At 47.8% G+C, this 22,741-nt stretch overlaps 1 protein-coding gene and 2 non-coding genes across 9 annotated transcripts; 2 read left to right on the forward strand and 1 right to left on the reverse strand.

Moving 5' to 3' along the window:
• The first annotated feature begins 99 nt into the window (after positions 1-99).
• Positions 100-172, forward strand: TRNAV-CAC (transfer RNA valine (anticodon CAC)). Its single transcript has one exon. It is a non-coding gene; the product is annotated as a tRNA-Val (tRNA).
• A 315-nt stretch (positions 173-487) lies between these two features.
• On the reverse strand, positions 488-559 carry TRNAG-UCC (transfer RNA glycine (anticodon UCC)). Its single transcript has one exon. It is a non-coding gene; the product is annotated as a tRNA-Gly (tRNA).
• A 326-nt stretch (positions 560-885) lies between these two features.
• Positions 886-22,741, forward strand: DPP9 (dipeptidyl peptidase 9). 7 transcript variants are annotated; one of them, XM_050715637.1, is made up of 22 exons: positions 1,011-1,112; positions 3,171-3,258; positions 6,328-6,430; positions 6,527-6,581; positions 9,484-9,596; positions 10,655-10,828; positions 11,044-11,212; positions 11,371-11,484; positions 11,787-11,915; positions 12,407-12,468; positions 12,965-13,065; positions 14,542-14,719; positions 15,521-15,686; positions 15,788-15,867; positions 17,396-17,548; positions 17,751-17,886; positions 18,594-18,739; positions 19,319-19,465; positions 19,615-19,767; positions 20,357-20,499; positions 20,822-20,933; positions 21,403-22,738. In XM_050715637.1, exons 2-22 carry the CDS (start codon positions 3,203-3,205, stop codon positions 21,493-21,495), a joined length of 2,583 nt encoding a protein of 860 aa, XP_050571594.1. In that variant the 5' UTR covers positions 1,011-1,112; positions 3,171-3,202; the 3' UTR covers positions 21,496-22,738. The 7 variants fall into 7 exon arrangements, with proteins under 7 accessions (XP_050571593.1, XP_050571594.1, XP_035423623.1 ...); XM_035567734.2 differs by lacking the exon at positions 1,011-1,112 and adding an exon at positions 2,567-2,779; XM_050715636.1 differs by having other exon boundaries at positions 886-1,112; positions 6,328-6,581; positions 21,403-22,741.

Raw genomic sequence — 22,741 nt, forward strand, 5'->3', positions numbered from 1 at the left:
GCAGCCGCTTGGCGGTGGGGATCGGGAGAACCTCAGGGCCCCCACAGGCGCTGATAGGAGCCGAACATGGGCGCCTGCCGGGAGGGTGCCACCAGGCGGGTTTCCGTAGTGTAGCGGTTATCACGTTCGCCTCACACGCGAAAGGTCCCCGGTTCGATCCCGGGCGGAAACACCTTGTTTGTTTTTCACTTCATATACGTATTTTTTCTAATTCATTTTTAAATTTTATTTTATTTTCCTTTCTTCCCCGGCTTTATTTACCTCCTCACGACCTCTCAGGGCCCCACGGTTTCCCCTGCCGCCAGCTGGGGCAGAAATAACGGCCCCCTGTGCTGCAAACCCTCCTCGGCTGCTGACCGCCGTGGCACGGATGGCCAAAACACCGCCGAGCGGGGCCGATTTCCCCGTAAGACGCGTTCTGAGTCCGTTTTGAAATTTGTGGTCATCGGCAAAAAGTAAAAAATCACCGAGGAAAGAAAATGAAGGCTGCGTTGGCCGGGAATCGAACCCGGGTCAACTGCTTGGAAGGCAGCTATGCTAACCACTATACCACCAACGCGCTGCGAAAAACGTTCCCGCCGCTTCCCTCAGCAACCTCGGCCTGCTGGGCTAAACCACCGCCCGGCATCGCGGGGGACGAATTTAGCGGTGGGGGCGGCCAAGCTGCGCGACGAGGGCATCGAAAGACGCCTTAGGGGCTGGTTTCGGGTGCTAGAGGCGGGGCTGTGCTCTCATGGTGTGTTATTCCCCTCCGTCCCCCTCATTAAACCGAATGGTTCCGCCCTCCCTCACCACCCCCCCCCCTCCGTTCCCCTCACGGTGGCCCCTCCCCAGCCCCTCCCTCCCCAACGCGCGCTCCCGCCGCGCCCCCGCCCTACGCACACGCGCGCGCGCGGGGCTCACTTCCGCCGCCGGGCCAAAGGTCGCGCAGCGGAGGCCGCCGCCCGCCCGCCCCCCCCCCGGGCCCCCCCCCGGCCCCTTCCCCCTCTCCCCGCCCCGCTTCCGGGGCTGCCCCGTGGCCGGGACATGGACCGGGACTGACGGAGCCGCCGCCTCTCCCCCCCCTCCCCCCCCAAGTCCCCGCCGCCAGGGGGAGGTCGCCGAGCCCCGGGGTGAGTACCGGGGGGTGGGGGTGGGGTTAACGGGGGGGGCGGCCTCACCCCCCTCAGCCCCGGCCTCTGCCCCCAGCAGGCCTCCGGTAGGGGCAGGGTTCGGCCGGGGGGGGGGGGCGGGCGCGGAGGCCGCGCCCCTGTGGGGGAGAGCTTGACCTGGGGGGGTTGGGGTGTCCGTCTGCCCCCCCATGGCTTACACCCCCCCCCGTTCCCCCATAACTTGCCCCCATCCCCATAATTTGTCTCCCCCCCAATAATTTGCCCCCCCCAATAACTTGCCCCTCTCCTCCCCCAATAACTTGCCCCCCCCTCCCCCCCCCCCCGAGGCTCTGGGTCCCAGCTCCCCTTACCCCAACGGTGGGACTTTGCCCCGCCCCACCCCCCTTCCATGCAGGGGGTCCCTGAGGAGCTTGGGGTTGTTTTTCTGCCCCGGGGGGGTGTCCATTTACCCCCCCCCGTGCCTTACACCCTCCCCTGATGTCCATGACTTGTGTCCCCACGCCAACCTGCCCCCAATACCCTCCAAAGGATTCCCTCCAGGAAGGGGGGGGTGATGGGGGTGTTCCCCCCCCAGGAGCCTGCCCTGTACCCAGGGGGTGCTCTCCCCTCGCCGCCCGTGGGCAGGGTGGGCACCGATCCTTCCCCTTCCCCTTCTTACTTACCCCCAGAGGACCAGGAGCTGTCAGCGTCTCCTGCCCCGAGCCCACCGGGCTCCAGCTGCTGGCAGCCCTTCCCAAACCTTGTCCCCGTCTGTCCTGTTGTGTCCCCCTCCCCGATTTATTCCACCCCCAGGTGCTTTCTCCTTTTAGGAGAAGGAGTGCTGAACGCTTCCAGCCGTGACAGGGCCACGTTTGTAGGGGCTGCAGGGTGGCTGCGGGGCCGTGGCTCATCCCGAAGGCACCTGCAGCCCCCTCAGGGTCTCCTTGGCATGATTCACGCCGGTTTCTGAGCTCTCACGCCTGTTCTGTTCGGTCTCTTTTCTGTGGGCTTAGCGTCGGAGGACGTTATTGTTCCTTTTCTCAGTGAAATGTGTGACCTGTGGTGGGCAGGATGAGGTGTTCCCCTGAATCATTCAAATCTCAGAATAATTGAGATTAAAAGGGACTTCGGGAACTGTCTCCAAGCCCCTGCTCGAAGCGGGGTCAGCTGTGCGATCAGCCCGGGTTACTCAGCATTCCTCGGCACTGCTCCCGGGGCCATTTGTGCTCGCATCGAAGATTGCCCTTAAATTATCGGATGCCGTTCCTCAGCCCCTCTTTGTTCTCCTCTGCAGTTTAGGAACTTCGCCGCTGATGCTTTTTTTGCGACGCTTGGTTTCCTCCGATGCTCCGTGAGCGTGGTCGTGTTGGAGACGGGGCTGTTTGGGCAGACCGGGGCCTCAGCAGAAGACAGGGACGGGTCTCGGGTGTGTCCGTGATTCAGAGCTCTCCTGAAGAGACAAAGATCCGTGTACTTCAGTGAGCTTGGGCGCAGAGGTGGTGAAGGTAGTGCTGTCTTAGAAAATGGGCTTGTGAGGTGAGCCAGATTCCTTCCGTGGCATCAGGCTGAAGGCAGAGGGAAGCAGCGTGGCTTGGGGTTTTCGTACCCCAGGTGGGACTGGGATGCTGGCAGCAGAGGAGCTGCTGCCCCTCTGCCTGGCTCCTGGTGGTGGCCTTTGTTTGACTCTTGTGAGTAAGTGCGTGGATCACGCTTCTGTTTTCTGTATTCTTAGTACTCGCTGCTTCAAGTTTCAGGATTTGGGGAGAGGCGTGAAAGGGCTGCGATTGAGCTTTCTCAGATTGTAAGAAGAATTTTATAGGAAGGAAAGAGGCAGGCCCTACCGTCCACTGATTCTCGTTGTTCAGGTGAAGAAATCCCCCAGTTCTCTCCGGGTTGTTAGTGTCCAGCGTGTGCTGGCGGAACGGATTTGAGCGGCAAAGCACAAAGCAAGGACTTTGGTTGTGCCTCTGCACTCAGTTGGGTATATGACCTACAGAGGATGCTTTTATACGGCTGGAATCCTATGACGGGGGAAACTGCAGCTATATGAAGTTTGCTTTTTTTCATCTTCCTTCCTAGTTTCCTGTCCTGCCCAGCTTGCTGAGTAGTTAATGCAGAAGATAAAGAGGGTTCGTCTGGAAAACGAGACTGCAGGAAGTTGGAGAAGGTGAGTTTCCCAGTTACTCCCGGGGGCTTTTCTTCACCCTGTGTCGTGTGCGACACACCAATACGCTCCTCTTGGAGTAAATGAGGCTTCTGAAAAATCCCATGGATATGATTTTGCCTGGGGAGCTCTGTCTCAGGATCTGGGGGTCAGGAAGTGACTCAGGAAGTTAATTTGTTTCACGGGCTTCCAATACCAAGTCTTACATTTTTTTCCCTGTCCGGATGTCCCCTGCTGTCCTACCTGCACTTGCTTGATGTCCTCACGCTAATGTGCTGCCCCCGAAAGAGCAGCTGGTGGTTGTATGCCTGATGCATCCAACCTCGCCAGGCACGGCGGAATAAACAGGGTGAGTGAGCTTGGAGACACCCGAGGGATAGCTGGATGCTCTGGGAAGTGGGGTTGGCAGTGCTTCTGCAGCATCAGGAATCATCCAAATTATTGCCTCAGCTTGAGGACTGCGAAGGACGGTCTTCCAGGGAGGTGTAAATCTCGTGTGTGCTGTGTTGGTGTGGAAGCTCTGAGAGTGTTTAAGAATAAGGTTGTTAGAATCAGTGTCTTGGTCAAAATCCTCTCTGAATAATTTCATCCCCAAATTCACTCTGCAATTGCAATTAGATAAGTTACTCCTCGTACTACAACATGCGCGGTACTGCCAAATACTTGTTGTATTTCAGCCAAGAGATGGCTGTAGCAATGGTTGAAGCAATTGGATTTTCATTTTATCCTGTGTTGCGTCAGGACCTAAGTTCTGTGAGACTCTGCAGCGCTCCAGCTGTCATAGTGGCATTTTCCATCACTTCCACGTAACTTTGCCTACAGGTTACAGGTGAGGATGGATACTTTTCTTATCCCACTGTTTTACTTCAAAAATCACCAAGACTATAATAATACCAAGCCAAAAGCTGTGCCTTTCACTTCCCCAGTGAATCATAAAATCATGGAAAGAGAGTTTGGAAGGGATCCTGACCTCCTGTTCGGTTTGGGGCAGTGACCAGCGTTACATTTATGCAGTGAGCAGGAGCTGACTGTTTGGAGACCTTAAAAGTGCAGCTTTCCCTCGTGAGTAGGCAAGCCGTCTGAGTGAGAAGGTTTCACCAGCTGGGAGGGAGTGACCTCGGGGTCAAGTATCTGGAGCCAAAGCCAGATTATTTTGATCGACTGACTTGACCTGCACTGGGATTGAGTTGAGAGAATCGTACCCAGCCGATGGGTTTTCGCGGTCTTGTCATGTGTTTTTGATAGGCAACGCTTCTCCCTTCAGATGTGATTTGAGTTGCTGTAATGGAAACCCTGGATATAGAGTCAGCAGATAGATTTGAGGCTGTAGACACTCTCACAGTCTCAGAACATCCCGTCACGTTCTCTTTTGTGGTTTTGGGCTTCCTGCCTGACTTTGATTGGAAAATTCTTTATTCATTTTCAAGTTGTGGGTTGTTTAGTTTTTTTTTACTTCTGCGCAGTAGGTACCAGGAGTACCTCCAGACTTATTTCAGGAGCTTTTTCCTGTTGTTCCATTATTATCCACATATTTTGTACAATTTAGTGACTTAACAATTTGAAAAGAGGACTACAGCCCTCGTGCTGTGTGCCTGTAGTTCAAGGAAGTCAAGATGTACTTTGGTTTAGGTTTCCTCATCTCCTTCGGTAATTGGCTGAAGTGCCAAACTGGGTGAGAACTTCCTTTTAGAAAGTTTGTTAGAATGTGTAAGCTGGTTGGGAATCCTCTAGGAGCACTCGGTTCTCAAAAAATACTCATGGCATAAAATGGGCATGAGTGAGTGTTTTCTTGTGGTGATAAAAATAACCATTCTCCTTTTCCCTGATTTTATCCACTGGGAAAGAACTTGTGCATCTTCCTGAGGCTGAAGTCTTCAAGGTTTGGTTCATGTGTAATCCCTGCTTAGTACTTAAGTATGACAGCTACATCTCAGAAGCTGCTCTCCTGTCAGAATGCAGGCAGCTGTCCCAGATGACAAGCAGCGTTCAAGAAATACCTCTTTTGAAAAATGTAAATCTTGAGGCTGCTGAGAACGAGGCCTTTTTTCTGGTATTATCCTTAGTCACTGGTTTGCCATCTCAATGATGTGTCAAAGGTAGCAATTCTGTCTCCATGGAGCAAACTTCTCTAGCCCTGTTTTCTGCAGTAAACTGAAGTTCTTCTGAAATTCTTTGTAATGTTCTTCCAGATACGCCCCCAAAACAACTACAATGTTCCTGTGCAGGGAAATCCAGCTTCTCAAATGGGATGATAAAAACTGGTTTCCCTAGTCCTAGGCTCATTCCTGCTTTGTAGTAGATTACATCATTGACCTTGGGCAAGTCAGCTAGTCCACCTCTCCTCAAATTAACATTTGCTGTAGTTGCATGTGGAGGCGTTTTTGGTAGACTCTAATTCAATAACTGCTAGGTTGGAAACGTATGAGGAATGCATGCCACATTTTGCAGGATATGACAAGGGTCTGTTACTGCTGTCTTCTTGCAGCCAGCAAAGTCAATTACACTGTTTCTTCCTGTTTTGTCATCATTCTTGGCTGCAGTAGCTCTTCAGGTAAGTGAGCTGCTATGCTTAGAGGTTTATGCTATATATGCTATGCTACAGAGGTTTAAGCCTGAGCAGGCTTGCCTTCAGGGCAGGAAGGGGACTTCACTTGTGTGATCTTCCAGGACAGAAGTTTATATGCCTTTACCATCGGACATAGCTTTGATGATTTACCCATCCAAATTCCTGGGGTTGTTTTTCTTCGAGTCAAGCTGATGAATTGTTTTCTTCACCACAATCTGCTTCTTGGACATTCTTTAGCAGCTTACTTCTAGAACTAGTTCTGGAAGTGAGTCTTTCGAGCTTAGTATCTTCACTTACAGGACTGGGTATGAGATAGGAGATGGACTTTTCCTTTCAATACAGTGATGTATGTTTAAAACATAGTCTTTGGGTCATAGAATCCTAGGTCTGTAGTTTAAGAAGTGCCTTTTCTGTTATGTTTGTTACATGCTTAGAGCTTTCTCTAAGCAACAAAGTGTGCCTGCATGATTTTATGGCTTAATTTTCTCCCTCAACTCCTCCCTCAGTTTTTTGTCTAGTTCTGAAGGGGAAGAGAAGATGACTGCAGTGGACGCGCTATCAGACAGCTCTGAAGTGGTCGAGATGGAGGATGTGCCTTCCCAATTCCAGGTGCAAAAGCATTCTTGGGATGGGCTGCGTGACATTATTCACAGCAGCAGGAAGTATTCGGGCATGATAGTGAACAAAGCTCCCCATGATTTCCAGTTTGTCCGGAAAACAGAAGAGTCCAGCCCGCACTCTCATCGTCTTTATTACCTGGGTAAGCCAGCATGCCAGACACTGGGCGTGAATATGGTATGGGAGAGCATCCAATCTAAACAGGGGAGCAAAAGGATGGGAAGCGTCTCTGATTGAGATAGGGGAACTAGGATGAAGTAACATTGCTCAAGATTGCACACTCGATTCTATAGCAAAGCCTGGAACTGAGCAGAGAGCTCTCCAGTGCCAGACGAGCGCTCTAACTACAGGCTTTCTGCTTGGAGGCAGGCTGCTTGGCAAAAAAAGGGAAGCGTTGGCTAGTCAGCCTACCTAGTGACAGAGGTACGAACGCAGTGTCCATTTGGTAACCCAGGTCGGTACAGTGATGGGCTAAGGGAAGGGATGTTCCTCGACTTCAGGACTTTCTTGTGTCTCTGTGACTTAGGAGAAGTGGGATTTACTTGATGGGTTAACCAGGCTGACTTCCCAAGAAACTCACTGTCAGTTTCTTGGATTACTAAATGTATATTAAAAGTTCTAGGTGTTCTGGGGGGACACACAGCAGCAACTTGTTTTCCCCCTGCTTTGTTAAGCAGTATGTAGGTAGAATGCTTTGGAAAGCAGAAGAAAAAAGCTTGGTAGGAGTGACCAATACTGGTATTTGTAGAGAAATATCTTCTTCCTTACGGTAGGATTGAAAGCCAGCAGAATATTGTGTTGTACAGGTCCATTGTTAGAGTTGGAGCTACAATGTAATTAGTGACAGAGTGGTTGGATTTTAGTAACTGGATAATTTTGTGGTTAGGAAGGTGGGAAGCTTTATAGGCTATAAAGGGTTTGTTATGCTTTGGGGCACGAGCTGATCTTTACAAGGCCAGTAAAGAAATTGCCCAATGCACAGCTCCATGTAGCTGATTGCTTTCCTAAAGTGACCCTGCTTTTTTCATTTTTTTTTTTTGGTTGTTGAGTGTAGGTCGCTGTAGGACGTAGGATGCTGGATTCAAGGGACTGATTCGTTTCATCGTTAAGCAGCTCCTGTGTGTCAGAGACTTGATTTGTTACAGTCCCTCGTACGTTCTCATTACACAAGTGCCACTGTAAAGGGCAGTTTCCAGAGTTAGCATGTTTTTCTTGTTGAGTCTGAACAGCGAGACTTAATTTAAAACTGAATGTTTTTCAAAGCCAAGTTGACTTTGATACAGTTTTTGATCTAGAGGACTAAAGAATTAAGGTGTTTTGAGTGGCTAATTCAGTATATTTTTAATGTTCCTCTGTTGTATAAAATGGCAACCAGAGCAGCTACTGGCTGGTCAGCGTTCTGCATGGGTTCTACAGCAGCCAGAACTAGGAAAGAAGCTACACCAGTGCCTTTTCAGTGTTTTCTTCCCAAAGAAAATGTACAGGGCACAGAGCACATTGACCAAACATTTGAGATCAGTACCTGCTGGTCATACTGAGGTACACCTTCTCAGGCATTCCTTATGAAGTGGAAGTGCTGATTCTTCTTGCCGTATCAAGCATGTCTGGAGTTGCCTGCCACACACAGTGTGTTAAATACTCCGAACCATTTCAGTGGTTCATATTTAACACCATCATGCTATTCCTGTCCCAACAATAGATAACGTTGTCAAAATTTTATCTGAATGCTGTTAGTGGCTGTATGTTGGAGTAGGATGAAGACTTCTTCAGAACTTTACTGTAGGGACTGAATACTTTTCTTCACTGGAGAGCAAAGTTATGTCTTCTGAGGGGGAGGGCAATATTTTTCCTGAAGATGCTAATTGACTGTAGTCAGTCTGAGGTCACTGTAGAAAGTACTAATATGATAAGGAGAAATGAAGTCCAGGTCACAGTCACATGAGTGTCAAATGTGTATATACAGTAATTTGTTCCTATCTGCAGTTTGTTCAGTTTGGGCATCTTAAATCATTCCTGGGCTGTCCCCGTAGACTCCTATGTTGTATCATGGCAGATGCTGCTTATATTAAACACCACATGCTCAGCACTTTGGTGTTTCTGTATCTCTGAGGACTATATGCTCACATATTGCTTTGCTTCCTGAGCATTTATTAATATTTCAGTTTTAATTTTAAGTAACTGCACTGCTGGGTGAACAGGCTCAGAAACCTTTCTGTTCTGCCCAGAACGCATGCAGAGCAGATAGTACCAGGGCATGTTTCCTGTGTTAAATTCTGATCTGGGGAATCTCTACAGCAAACAAGGAGGGCAAGTTCATGGTCTTTGATTCTGTTGAAACTGCCAAAATCAGTTTCAGGGTATTCTATGTTTTCTCGGTTGTTTTGGAAATTGGATGAAGGCCAGTAGCTTATATGATTTGACCATAATCAAAAGCTTATGTAAAATGACAAGGTCTTTTGACTATGTAGAACACTGTTGTACATCTGAATGGGCTCTCCAGAGCTTCCAAGTTTTTTCTTTCCCTCTCGCAGCCTGGTGTGTTGGCCTGAATGAGGTCCCTGTAGCGAATTTCTGGCTGAGAAATGTGGAGAGTAATGTTGAGTCACCCATTCAGGGAGTGGTTTTTTCAGAGTGGATCTAGGGCGTGGGTTGAACAGTCCAGAGAGGAAAAATGGATGTAACCAGCTCTGAAGAGGTTGGTTAGCATTAAATCTTGCCTAGAGAAGTTTCTGTTTAAAGCTAATATAGTTAGATAGTTCTCAGTTCAGTCAAGGAATACTGCTTGGAAATGACAGCTGGTAAAGCCTCTGGACTCACCAAACCCCTCTGTTATGGAATCATAGACTGGTTTGGGTTGGAAGGGACCTCGAAGCCCACCCCGTCCCACCCCAGCCATGGGCACAACCCCTCCAGCAGCCCAGGCTGCCCCTAGCCCCATCCAGCCTGGCCTTGGGCACTGCCAGGGATGGGGCACCCACAGCTCGCCTGCTTTAATTAAGATTAACTAATCTTAAACGGGATGATGCTTTTGTCCTCCTTAATAGGAATGCCATATGGTAGCCGAGAGAATTCCCTTCTTTATTCAGAAATTCCCAAAAAGGTACGGAAGGAGGCCTTGCTACTCTTGTCATGGAAACAGATGCTGGATCACTTTCAGGTAAGTAGAAGTGTGAAGAGTCTGGGTTGATGGTTCTCGGCAAGGTTGGCTGACGTTGTGGGGCTGGTCTGGTGAGTGCTGCTCTGCTGACCAGTGGAAGGAACAGCGTAGCAGTTTGTAAGACACAGATTGGTATTTGTAGGAATGTGGTATTGATAATTGCTTTATTTCATAATACAAAATAGTCACCTGTGTGTGCCATGGAGCTGACAGCGAGTGTGAAACTGCAGCTGATGTGGCAGGCAAAGGGCTGAGCTAGCAAAGAGGTCTCTGTAAGCTAGCATGTGGTCTGCCTCAAATTACAAGCTATCAGGACGCTGCACCTTTCCTCCGTGTGCCTTAACTGGGCTCTTAAGATGCTTATTAATGTGCTTGCTGGAATGCAAGCTATCTACTCTGCTTTTAAGGAAGTTGGGAAAGTTGAGTTAAACTGCTGCTTCTGCTCTGTACTGGATTGCAAGAGAACCAGAAAGGGTGAATTTTCCCCTTTCTGATTATGGTATCGTAGTGTCCTCTGTCACTAATGGTTTTGATGAGCAAAGGAGCGGAGGGTGTTGGTCTCCCTTCCATTCCGGAAAGGTTCCTATTGGAAAAGAATTTAGCTGTCTTGACCCCATTTGGATTGCTAGTCCCCTTCAGGGTAATTCAAGATCCCTGGAAGAGCTTTTGTGTGCAGTATCTGACATGGAAACTGTTCGTGAAGGGCTGTAGATAGCGTCATTAAGTTAATTGGTTACATCTGATTTGCATAAGCAGAGCAAGTGCAGCTGTCCTCAGTTCATGCTGAAGTACCATCTGTAGAAATGATAGATTGGCAATTCATCTCTTGTGTAGAGGGAACTTTGGGGCTTGCAGTTGGTTTATTCCTCTTGGGCCACACCTGTAGCCTAGGGTACAGTGGTTTTGGACCTGTGTGATAAGACTGCTGACTATTTTGGGTTGGTGAATTCTATTTAGGGCATTCGTAGACTACCTGGTGCCAGTTTAAAAGCATTCTTCCTTTGTGAAAGTTGCTCTCCTTGCAGATTGTTTCAGATTTTCTCTTCTTTCAATACTAGGCAACCCCTCATCATGGAATGTATTCTAGAGAAGAAGAACTCTTGAGAGAGCGCAAGCGACTTGGTGTCTTTGGTATAACATCTTACGATTTCCACAGTGAAAGTGGCCTATTCCTCTTCCAGGCCAGCAACAGCCTCTTCCATTGTCGAGATGGGGGCAAGAATGGTTTCATGGTGAGTCTGTTAATGGTTTTATGAATGGCATCTGAAATGGACATAATGCTTTTGGTTATTGTGCATGTGTGTCTGGTTACGGTTGTGTCTCGTGTCCTGTCAGGACTACATTTGTCCTCGTTTTGTGGGCTCTACTATATCCATGGCTTAAAGTCTTTTAATGTGAAGCTGGAAGACGATTTGGTACAGAGCTGTTTGTGCTTCTGTTTCTGTAGGTGTCTCCGATGAAACCTCTGGAGATCAAGACTCAGTGCACAGGGCCACGAATGGATCCCAAGATTTGCCCTGCTGACCCTGCCTTCTTTTCATTTATTAATAACAATGATCTGTGGGTAGCAAATATTGAGACAGGAGAGGAGAAGCGAATGACATATTGCCATAAAGGTAACTGGTCCTTCTTGCCAGATTCAAAAGAAAATTCTGACAGAAATTTGGGATGAAAAAGCTTGTGCCTTCATGGCTTGTTTCTTACAAGTACATTCTTCTGTATCAGCTTTTTCCAAGGAGGTGTAAATGCACTCTCTTCTTTGTTTCCTGCCCAGGCTTATCCAATGTTCTGGATGACCCCAAGTCTGCTGGTGTAGCCACTTTTGTCATTCAGGAGGAGTTTGACCGGTTCACAGGCTATTGGTGGTGTCCGACAGCTTCCACAGAAGGTCAGTTCTGCTTATCAAGTTCTGACACTACAACTGCTGCTGGCCTCTGCTGTGAATGATATTTTGAGCATGGCTTTCCTTTGGCCTTGGTTTGATCTGTTTCTGGAGAGGCTGCCAGGAGGAACAAAACACTGAGGGGATATAATTATGCTCTGAGGAGCATTTTCAGGTAGTCACTGGGAGCTGTGGCTATACAGGAGATGTACAAAGCTGTTGCACCGGAGCGTACCACCCCAGTGCTCCAGGCAAGTCAGAAACAGTTGGAAAACACTGCAGCATACATGCCTGGTATCTTTTCCTAGGTTCAGAGGATTTAAAAACACTGCGGATCTTGTACGAGGAAGTAGATGAGTCAGAGGTGGAGATAATTCATGTTCCTTCACCTGCCTTGGAGGAGAGAAAAACAGACTCCTATCGGTACCCCAGGACAGGTAAGTGAAGCACCATGGGGCTGCTAATGCAACTCTTGGCTCCTGCTGGCTGAAGTAGTGGAATTTGTGCTATAAACATTGCATGATTAATCTAAGTCCTTACCAGGATTTAGAAGCTGGTTGTAAATGTTGAGGCCTAATTGAGTCTCCGAGCCCAAAGCATACTGCAGAAGGGAATGGGATTTAAAGTTCAGCTTAGATGAAAGGATTGTTGAGAAAACAAAATGTATCTGATGGCATGTTCTGGAATACATTTTGAATCCTTTCTTCCTCCTGAGAACATATGCATCCACGTAGGCAAGGCGAAGGCAAACTTTTTCCTATACCCAAAATACCTCTTGTGATGACAGCGGTGTTTGCTCGCACTCATCATTTCTTACTTGTGTACTGGCTTACAGCCATTTCAGTAGGGACCAGATTTCGTTCTTATCTAGAAGCTCTACTGGGTATAACTATAGCTCATCTTGGTGTTCTGTCACTCCTTTTTGCAGGCAGCAAAAACCCCAAGATTACGTTAAAACTGGCAGAATTTAAAACAGACAGCAAGGGTAAGGTAAGTGGCACGATGGGTTATTGCTCAGGGGGGTTGACTGCTTCTGAAGCTCCTTAGAATTAAGAGAAGGTCACTAGGGAAACCTAGATAGTGTTAGCATTTGTTTTCATCCTCTTGTAACACCTGATTCTCTAATGTGTTTATAAGAGTATCGTTCTGTTCGAGAGGCAGCTGGGAGAGGAGAGGAAAGTGAGAAGTAGAGTTAGCCTGATAGTCCACACCGTCGATAGTAGAGCTTGGAGGGTTGAAGCTGGATCTAATCCTGGGCTTCATTCCATGGTTGTATCCTTCTCTGTGGCTGAATGCCAAACTGGTGGTGCTTTAAAACTTGGTTTTCCTTTCTCTTCTTGCCATTTGTAGAAAGGTTTACTTCTCCTGGCTTTGCCCTTTCTGAAACCAATAGATACAACTTCCTTATTCTCCCATTCCACTGAGCTTCCATAAGAGCAGGTCTGGCAGCAGTCTGATTTGATATTGAACCTTCCTTTTGCTGCAGATCGTGTGCGCTCAGGACAAGGAGCTGGTGCAACCATTTGCTGCATTGTTCCCGACTGTGGAGTACATTGCCCGTGCTGGATGGACCCGAGATGGCAAATAGTACATAAGTTTTTCTTCCAAACTAATGCTCCCAATGGCTTCCCTGGCTGAACTGTTCAAGCCTTCAAGATTGTGTTGTATTGTAGCCATGCAATACGTCGTGTTTTGTAATGTAATCATGACCTGTTTTTAAAGCCATGAGTGTCATAAATGGCACAAGAGAATTTGGCTTCTTCAACGTTTTAACATCCTACAAGTGGGCAATAATCAGCTGTGGGCCAGGGTGATGAGCTGTAGGTTTTAAGGCAGAGCTACAACCACAAAGGGAAATGACAAGCAAGCAGTCCTAGGGAATTATTTTGAGTTGAAGATGTTTAACACTTTCTGATGAAAGTGAGAACATACTTTAAGCACTCGTGTTGTTGTTTGTTGGTCCAGTTCGTGATCAATGCCATCATTATCATGGGAAAGCGGGCAGTTTGTGTGCTGCAATGTCCTTCGTGCAATGCATACACGGAGAAGGGACTGCTCTATGACCAGTGCACTCCCATAGCTCGCTGTGCCTCAAAATGCAACGTGATAGTCTTGTGCTGGCCAGCCTTGCCTGAAGTAGTTACAGAATTCCACCAGTCTGGTTGGCTTTAAATTTTTAAGGGAAAATAATTAAGAGCTCTAAAGCTTGTTTTACTCTTAACTAGTTTCTGTCCAGATCAAGTTAAGGTGGCTTAACTGTCTCTGAAAACTGCATTCTGTAACTCATCGTTAATAACTGTCTGCTCTGGAAACTAAATTCATACAGCTTTACAGAAGGCAATCCCATAGGTGGCTCTTGTGTTCTGCACCAGAGCTTATCTAAATGTGCTGAATATATCAGTTCATGAAATCCACAGTCGCTGAGGTGCTAGGGGTAACTGGCTCTTTTGAAAGTCTGTCTTAATGATGAAACTTCCCTTGATGCACTTCCAGGCCTTGGGGTAGCCGCACTATGCAGCAGTGGCTTGCCATCTGTCATGTTGAGAGGCCTGCAGTGCAGCACCACTTCAAATGACTCTCCTTGGAGAGGAACAAGGCTGAGACTGAAGCGACTCCTTCACTTGGCAGTTGTCTTAGGTCTGTGCCTTTCCCTGCTAGTGCAGTGTGCAACAGGGAAGCTACAAATGAATTACTTGAGCTTCTCTTCACTTTAGGAACTCGCTAGAAAACAAATAGTGCTTCCTGACAGAGGGGCTGTCCAAGGAAGAGTTACGTTCTGGAGCCATGGTTCTGTTAACTGGTCCCTTGGAATAGACACTCTGGCAAATCTGTCAGACATCTTGTCTGAACGATACCCCTGTGAAATACCAGAGATGTCTGGCAAATACGTGTTTGTTGGCAAAGCTTCCAGGAGATTAGAAAGCAGCAATGATGAGAAAAGCTTTGCATTCAGATGCCCAAATCCTTTCTGCCAGTGGGGGGAAAAAGGGTTGCATGTTCTGAGTGTTACAAAGGGACGTCTATTCTGTGGTACTGATATTTACCTCCACCTTCTTTCCCCAGTGCCTGGGCTATGTTCCTAGACAGACCTCAGCAGCGGCTGCAGCTTATCCTTTTGCCTCCAGCACTCTTTATTCCGGTCCCAGAAAATGAGGAGCAGCGTGCTCAACTTGCCAAAACTGTGCCAGAAAATGTCCAGCCATTTGTGATCTATGAAGAAACCACTGATGTGTGGATAAATGTAAGAGGCTCGGTGCTGGGAGGAGGGCACAGGCAGCCCCTTCCTCCCCCACAGTTAACCATTTTTGTGTTTGCTGCCTATCTGGTTTTAGTCCATGCTCCAGCAGACTGCTTTGCTGCTCAGTATTGCCAGATTTAGTGTTAGTTTAGGGGGTCTGATAAAACCATGAGAAACTATCGTGCACTCAGCATTGGAAGAGGTGAGAATCCTGCCATCTCACGGCTGGAATTGTTCATTTAATTCTTGCTGGCATTCTCAGTGAACGTGGGCACTTTGGACACCGACACTTAGACATAAAACAGTGCCATTCTCTCGGGGGTATTTTAGTAGAAGTTTAAGTGGCTTCTTGGGGCATGAGCCTAATCTGTGGAGTTTTAACATATTTAGGTAGGTGGTGGACGTATGGGACAGAGAATAAACTTCCGTCTCTAAGATTAAGCATCTTGGTGCTGATGTGGCAAAGAGACCTAAGTTCATGGTGTGGCATTCCTAAGATGTTGGAATAGCAACCACCTTGTGGGACTTACTTAGCTGAGATGTCTAGCTCAGAGGCGTGACTGGTGCTGCTTCCTGTGGTAGGCATGAAGAGCCCAGAGCACACGGTCTTCCACATGGGCACAAACTTTTTGTGAGAATGGCCAAGTGTGGAATGGCATTTTCCTCCTAGCAGTTCATCTGAGATATTTTCCTCTGTGCCAGCTCCTTTCCTGTGAAAGCACAGGAGTTTAGCACTGACTCCTTTGGCTGTATTGTCGGTGTGTCAATAGAAATCACTCATGGCTCTTTTGCCTTGTGTGACAGGTTCATGATATCTTCTATCCTTTCATCCAACCGGAGGGAGAGGAGGAAGAACTCTGCTTTATCCGAGCCAACGAATGCAAAACAGGTTTCTGTCACCTGTACAGAGTCACAGCAGTCCTCAAGCAAGGCAGCTATGACTGGGTGCAGCCATATGTCCATAACGAGGGTAAGAGCCGCACTTTGCCAGCACGTCAGCTTTGTGTTCTCCCTTTGCTCGTATTATCTTTTAGGGAAGATGATAATTTATTTTCATGTCCTTTCTTTCAGATGATTTCAAATGTCCTATAAAAGAAGAGATTGCTCTGACTGGTGGGGAATGGGAGGTGCTGGCAAGGCATGGATCAAAGGTAGTGGTTATTTTCATTTTTTCTTGCAGTGTTACAGTTCTGCATTGTCTGCTCAGCCCTGGCTTACGCCCTCTGGTACACCTGGGACCAGCTAGAACTACTTAAGCTCCACTTTGTTTCTTTTTTTATTGCTGCCTGGGCCTTCCCCAGAAGTGCTGTAGCCCAGTGCACATTGAACTGATTGCCTTTTTAATCAGCCTTCAGATTGCTCCTTAAGTAAATCCCATGAGTGAGTCAGGCCATAAAAAAAGGGCACAAGTCTGAGGTTCAACAGTAACAACTATTTTGTGGAGGGGCTTGGGCTTGGGCTTGTTGTCTTTGAAGCATTTTAACCCCAATGAGTACTTGTGAATTGGGAATATGTCCTAGTGCTTAGAATGAACTCCTGGTCTCCAGCTGATCCCTTTAGGAAGAAGGCAGCTGGGGAGTATAAAGCAATTTAGAATATGAAGGAACTGTATCTGTTATTGGTTGCAGAATAGCCAGAAAGGAATTTTTATTAATCTTGTAGAACCTAGTTCCATTTTGCTTCAGGAATTAACTCTGAGTCTGATCTTTAATGCTCCCAGGTGATTTCTGTCAAAATAAAGACCTCGTCTGTTCATTTCCAATTAATCTGGACTTCCACTTCGCACTTTTTAAAAGGCCTGCAGCTTCATATGTTTGGTTTCTGCTGCTTTTCCTCAATCTGCAATTAACCTGCTGTCCCTCCCCATGTGGATTCTCACTGTACATGCTGTTGATTTTGGCCACAGCTCTTCCCTTCGTGTGATATGGCTAAAATTGTGTTAGCAGCAATTATTTTGATGCATTTGTTGCTCCACAGGGCTCTGCCCGCCTTTCCTGGCCAATTGGGTTGGGTATTTCTTCCCTGTGCTGTCCACAGTGCTCTTCAAACTGTGTGTTAGCTAGAAATAGCACTTGGGCTTCAGCATTTGGAAACTGCAAGGTGGAAAACAGTTCAGTTACTGTTGCTGGATCAATGCAGTATTTAAAAGCTGTCATTTCTATTCCTGGCTAGCCAGGTGGTTTTTAGAAACTGCTTTATGTTAAAAATGTATTCTAATGTGACTTGAATTCTGGTACTGTTAGGGCTATTAGACCGATCCTTCCACAGATGGGAATTCATTATCACAGTTGCTGGAAAAAATACCCATATATCTTTATAGCACAGACTTATTATGGGAAGACACCATTTCTAAGCACAGAATCTTCTGGTTTAAGCTACAGTGAACAGGGCCCAGCTTTTTAAGCTCTTTAATAAGCAAATGCTGTAAGTTTCTCAGAAAAGCTGGGTGACCTCCTTTCATTACTTTGGTGGAGTATTTGCAGTTCCCCATCAGTGTTGCACGTGTGGTCTGAAGCCTGTCGTATAAATGGGCGCTGCGTACTGTTCCTAACGCTGGCAGCAGTCTGTCGTGGTCTGTTTGTGTTTTAAGCTGGCTCTGCCTGGGGACAGACTGTTTGAAGTGGTAAAGGAGCAGTAGTTGTCATCATTCTGTCACTGAGCCCTCTCTTCTCCACCTAGATCTGGGTCAATGAGGCTACGAAGCTGGTGTATTTCCAAGGCACAAAGGACACCCCACTGGAGCATCATCTCTACGTAGTCAGTTATGAGTCTCCTGGAGAAATTGTGCGGCTTACCACACCAGGCTTCTCCCACAGCTGCTCTATGAGCCAGGTTTGTTCTTTCTTAGATACAAGGTGCCCTTGTCCCCTGACTGACAGGGAACGTATTGAGTCACGACCAGTAATGCTTACTGACCATTTCTTTGTCTTGGTTGCTTGAGACGTGGGAGCTTTTGTCTGAGAACTGCATGGAGAGTGGATGTGGGAAATGAAAGACCTTGCTCCCTTAATTCTTCTCTCTCTCTCCTCTATAGAATTTTGACATGTTCATCAGCCACTACAGCAGCGTGAGCACTCCACCTTGTGTGCATGTCTACAAGCTCAGTGGCTCTGATGATGACCCGCTCCACAAGCAGCCCAAGTTTTGGGCCAGCATGATGGAGGCAGCCAGTAAGTTCTGTAGAAGGTGTCAATGCTGGGTTATGTCCGTGATATTCTTCCATATAATGGTAGGCAAAGGTGATGGAGAAGGAAGTGGCTGACGTAACTTCATTTTATGGGGAAATGAATTGCATTATCTTGTAGGGGTGATATCTCTAGTGGATTGCTCATCCAGGAAACAGTATACGGGCTTTCAAGATGTTACTATTTCATGGTTTGAGTGAAAGCAGTGGTGCAGGATTATTTGACTATGTTTTTAGATGTTTCTTTATTTGTGCTTTGTCCAAAGAGTGGCAAGTATCTGGGATGTCACGGCTACCTCATTTCAAGGCTGTAGCCTTTAAAGGCTTAGACACAACTCACAGCAGTACCTAACCCTTTTCTGCAAGTGTTTTCTCCATTTGACTCATCTATGTTCTTAACTTCCCACATCTTGCTATTATGGCACAGCATGCCTTGTCTGAGGATTCTCAGCTGATGTGTTGGTGGGTGATCCTTTTACTGCGTATGTGGCCTATTGCCCTATGCAGGCACCCAGAGGCTGTTTGTTTCCCAGTGGGAGGATCCTCTGAAAGGCATTGATAAGTCTTGGTATGGTTTGGGTATTGAAAGAGCCCTGACTAGGGTCAAGTTTGAACAGAATAAGCTTTTTCAGGCTAGGTGGGAGGCAGAGCCTGCTGTCAGTTACTGCACTGTGTGTGAACTTCCTCCTGCAGGTTGTCCCCCGGATTACATCCCACCTGAGATCTTTCACTTCCGCACTCAGTCAGACGTGGAGCTCTATGGAATGGTGTACAAACCTCATGATGTCCAGCCTGGGAAGAAGCATCCCACAGTGCTCTTTGTGTATGGAGGCCCTCAGGTAATAATCCAGGTGGCTGACTGCTGGTGTTGGCCATGGGATTGCTGTCCAGGGCAGAGCTCTGTGTAGCTCGGTCACTGAAAGGAGTTTGCAGTGAAGATGGTGCCACTCTTTTCTTGGGTGACAGGTGATAGGACACAAAGATACAGCCTCAAGTTCCACCAGGGAAGGTTTAGACTGGACATTAGGAGGAATTTCTTCACAGAGAGGGTGGCTGAGCATTGGAGTGGGCTGCCTCCCAACCCTGGAGGTATTTAAGAGATGTGTGGACATGGCACTAAGAGACATGGTTTGGTGATGGGACTCAGTAGATCAGGTTTATGGTTGGACTGGATGATCTTGAAGGTATTTTCCAACCTAGATGACTTTGTGACTTTACGATCAGGACTTTGAATGTCTCTTCTGACTTCTGCCTCAAACCTCAGATGATTTTTCCAGCATATAGTCTTGATTTGTGTGGCTGCGATAGCTCAGTTAGTGGCTGCTGTCCAGTTCAGGATCCAACATAGTGAGACGGACAGAGGAAGGTAGCGGAAGGCAGCTGCTTGGCTCTGAAACTTTTCTAACTTCCTTTTGCAGGTGCAGCTGGTGAATAACTCTTTCAAAGGAATCAAGTACTTACGGCTAAACACACTAGCGTCTCTAGGCTATGCTGTGGTAGTAATTGATGGAAGGGGTTCATGCCAGCGAGGACTCAAGTTTGAAGGGGCCCTGAAAAACCAAATGGTAATGTATTTTTTTTTAATGAATCTTTGCTCATTTGTTCTTTCTAAGGTTGTATGTCTGAATGGCTTGAGCGTTGCTCATGCCTTTTCTGTCCCTTAAGTTTTTAGGTTTAGAAAGTCACTAACTTGAGCTTCCTTGTTGCCTTGTAGGGCCAGGTGGAGATAGAGGACCAGGTGGAAGGTTTACATTATGTAGCAGAAAAATACGGGTTCATCGACTTGAGTCGGGTAGCCATACATGGCTGGTCATACGGGGGTTTTCTCTCCCTCATGGGGCTTATCTGTAAACCCAACGTCTTCAAGGTGAGTCTAGACACGGGGGGGTGTCATCTTGGGACTCTTGGTTTCCTTAGTTTATCTAACTCTTGCCATCTAGTGTTGGCTTTTATTTGCTTGATGATTTTGATGGACAGGTAAAAATGTCCCTTAGTCCTGCCTGCCTGTAGCTGCTGCCTACAGACCTGCATTCTGCTTGCAGGTTGTGCTGTGAGACCTGAAGAGGAGGGGGTCTCTGGGATGGGGTCATGCCCCAGTGACTGAAAGTGGAGGACTTAGCCTAGCATCCGATCAGATAATTGATGCGCTATTCCTAATGCCCTTCCCAAGTCCCCAGCACAGTTTCTGGATCGTTCCACATGTCTTCCTTGAAAAGGGGGAAGCCTTTAGTGCTGGTATGCTGGAATTTGCCTGATTTTGATTATAAGAGAAAAAGCATGAGGAGGAGTCTGGGTCTTCTGTGGGTTTGTTGTGGAAGAATTCTGGTCTGTGTGACAGGCTCTGGACAGTTCTGTTTTTTTCCTGCTTCATCAGGAAAACAGGGAACTCTTGAAGTGCTTGAACTCTTTAGCACTTGATAATTAAAGTTGTCTCCTGCCACCTATTTGTTTGACAGATTGCTATAGCAGGTGCTCCTGTCACAGTTTGGATGGCATATGACACCGGGTATACTGAGCGGTACATGGATATCCCAGAAAACAACCAGCAAGGTTATGAGGCTGGCTCTGTGGCATTACACGTAGAAAAGCTTCCCAACGAGTGAGTACGGTGGGGTTGTGCAATCTGCTAAAAAACCGCTACCAGTTGCACCTCGGCTGACTACAAAAAGAATGGATGGGTTCTGATCTGGTTTAATTTTAACTCACGTGGTTGGTGCTGCCTCCTGCAGCAAGCTGAGGCGTTGTACCCGCAGCCCCCCTTCACCATGGAGGGGTTAAAGACCTCGTCCGTGGCCTTACGCTCCTCTGACTGCTGCCTGGTCATTGCTCCGTTTTGGGTTGCCAGCTGGCAGCTCTTTGCTCAGACCCGCTGCAGAGCTTTTTGCTTGGATTCTCATCCTATCTCTTTTTCCCATCTCCAGGCCAAATCGTTTGCTGATCCTCCATGGCTTTTTGGATGAAAATGTGCACTTTTTCCACACCAACTTTCTGGTATCACAGCTAATCCGGGCTGGAAAACCTTACCAGCTGCAGGTAGGAGGAACAAGAGCGTAGCGGGAAGGTCTGTTAAATCCGTAACGTTTTCTGCTCACTGCCCTGGGAGTGGAGTAAGGTGGAGGCAAATGCTTCCCCGTATTGATGCAATATAGGCGATAGTAAATGCCTTGTTTGACTCCAAGAGGTGGCCGGGAGGTGGCACTGTGGCTGCTTCCTTGCTGGCTGATGTGGCCTGTATCTGAAAGCACTTGCAAACAGGGCTCTTGCCCTCAGGCCTGGAACTTTCCTTCTCCACTGGAACTGTCCCAGCCATGTGAGACAGCAGAGGTGGCTGTGTCACCGAGTGGGGTGGCAGCACACGCCAGTGCAATGAGGGAGGTGGGCTGGTGCTCTAAATCCCCCCTGGCACCCTGTTGTCCTGATGGAAGAGGGCTGGTGTGAGGGAGGCTTCTCCGTGCTGAACGAGCTGCTCGTGGTTAATTGTCCTGTCTCTGCTTCTGCACAGATCTACCCCAATGAGAGACACAGTATTCGGTGCCCTGAGTCAGGAGAGCACTATGAAATCACGCTGCTGCACTTTCTACAAGAATACCTCTGAGAGCACAAGCCTCTGCAAACTGGACACTGACAGCTCACCTTCCCCTCCTGTGCCCTGCCGCTCCTGCCTCCCTCGACAGCCATCTAACCCAGAGCACAAATGGCTGAGTGCCCATGTCAGGGTGTCTCGCCCTGAACGAGGGAGGAGGGTGGAGAGCACCTTCCCTTTGGACAGTGCCACCTTCTTTCACTTTCCAAGCTGGAGGTCTGCCCCTGCTCAGCTGCTCATCCTGTTCCTCTCCTCCAGCCTGGCTGTTAATGCTTTTTTTTGCTGCTACTCCCTCTATCCTGGGAATCAACGGACAGTGGTCTGTCTCCCAAGGCTGAGGTTTATGTCCATCTCTCTCTCTCCCTGGTCCTTTTCCCTTCCACTGCACCTCTGCAGTTCCTGTACTCTCACCTGCAAGAACTCAGTGCCTGTGTTGGAAACGGAAGAGCTGAATCAGCAAGCTGCCTTAAGCCAGGAGTGGGAGGGAAGAGAGAGCTACCTAGTGTTAAGCCCCAGGGGAGCTGATCGCTGCTGCTGTGTCCTGGCCCTGCTGCACCAACATGGAGCCCTGGGGATATGAAGAGCTCTACAGAAGCATGCAACACTAGTCTTTTCTATTTTTTCTGTTTAATTTTGCAGAGCAGATGGAGGAAGTGGCTGGGGTCGGTAACAACGTCCTTTCATGCCTTTCTCTAATGGCCGCTCACAACCAGAGTTGTGCCAACAGGTAGCACGGCAGCTGAAGCAGCTGGCTACAACCAGAGATCATCTCTCCAGAGATCACAGCAGCATTTGGGTTTTTGCAACGCAAGATGGATGATATTTATGCAAATCGTTCCTCCTTCCGTTCTCTGTGCTGCCTCTTGGTCCTACCTTCTTCTTCCCTGATACCCCGAGCTTTCAGATGTGCACTGAAATTGGCTGTGCTTCAGTTCTCTGCGGGTCAGTGACTGTTCCCCTTGCCCATCTACTCAGCAAATGCTCTCTTCTGGTTTTTATTTACCTGGTCAACAGGAACTGCAGTTCTGGGGAGGGGGGATTGAGCAATTGCACCTCAGGGGAGCACATACCCCCCTCAAGCCAAGGGTTCTGCCAGGGGCAAAAAGAAGAAAAAAAAATACCCAAATGAACCACGTTGACTTGCCCTGGAGTATTTTAAGTGCGTATTATGAAAAGAAAATATTTTTATGGATTCTTATTCTTTTATAATTATGAGTGTAAGATGTAGCGACTCATTAAAATATTGGAAAGAGAGGCA

The sequence above is a fragment of the Cygnus atratus genome, chromosome 26 (assembly GCF_013377495.2).
Source record: "Cygnus atratus isolate AKBS03 ecotype Queensland, Australia chromosome 26, CAtr_DNAZoo_HiC_assembly, whole genome shotgun sequence".
Lineage (NCBI taxonomy): Eukaryota > Metazoa > Chordata > Aves > Anseriformes > Anatidae > Cygnus > Cygnus atratus.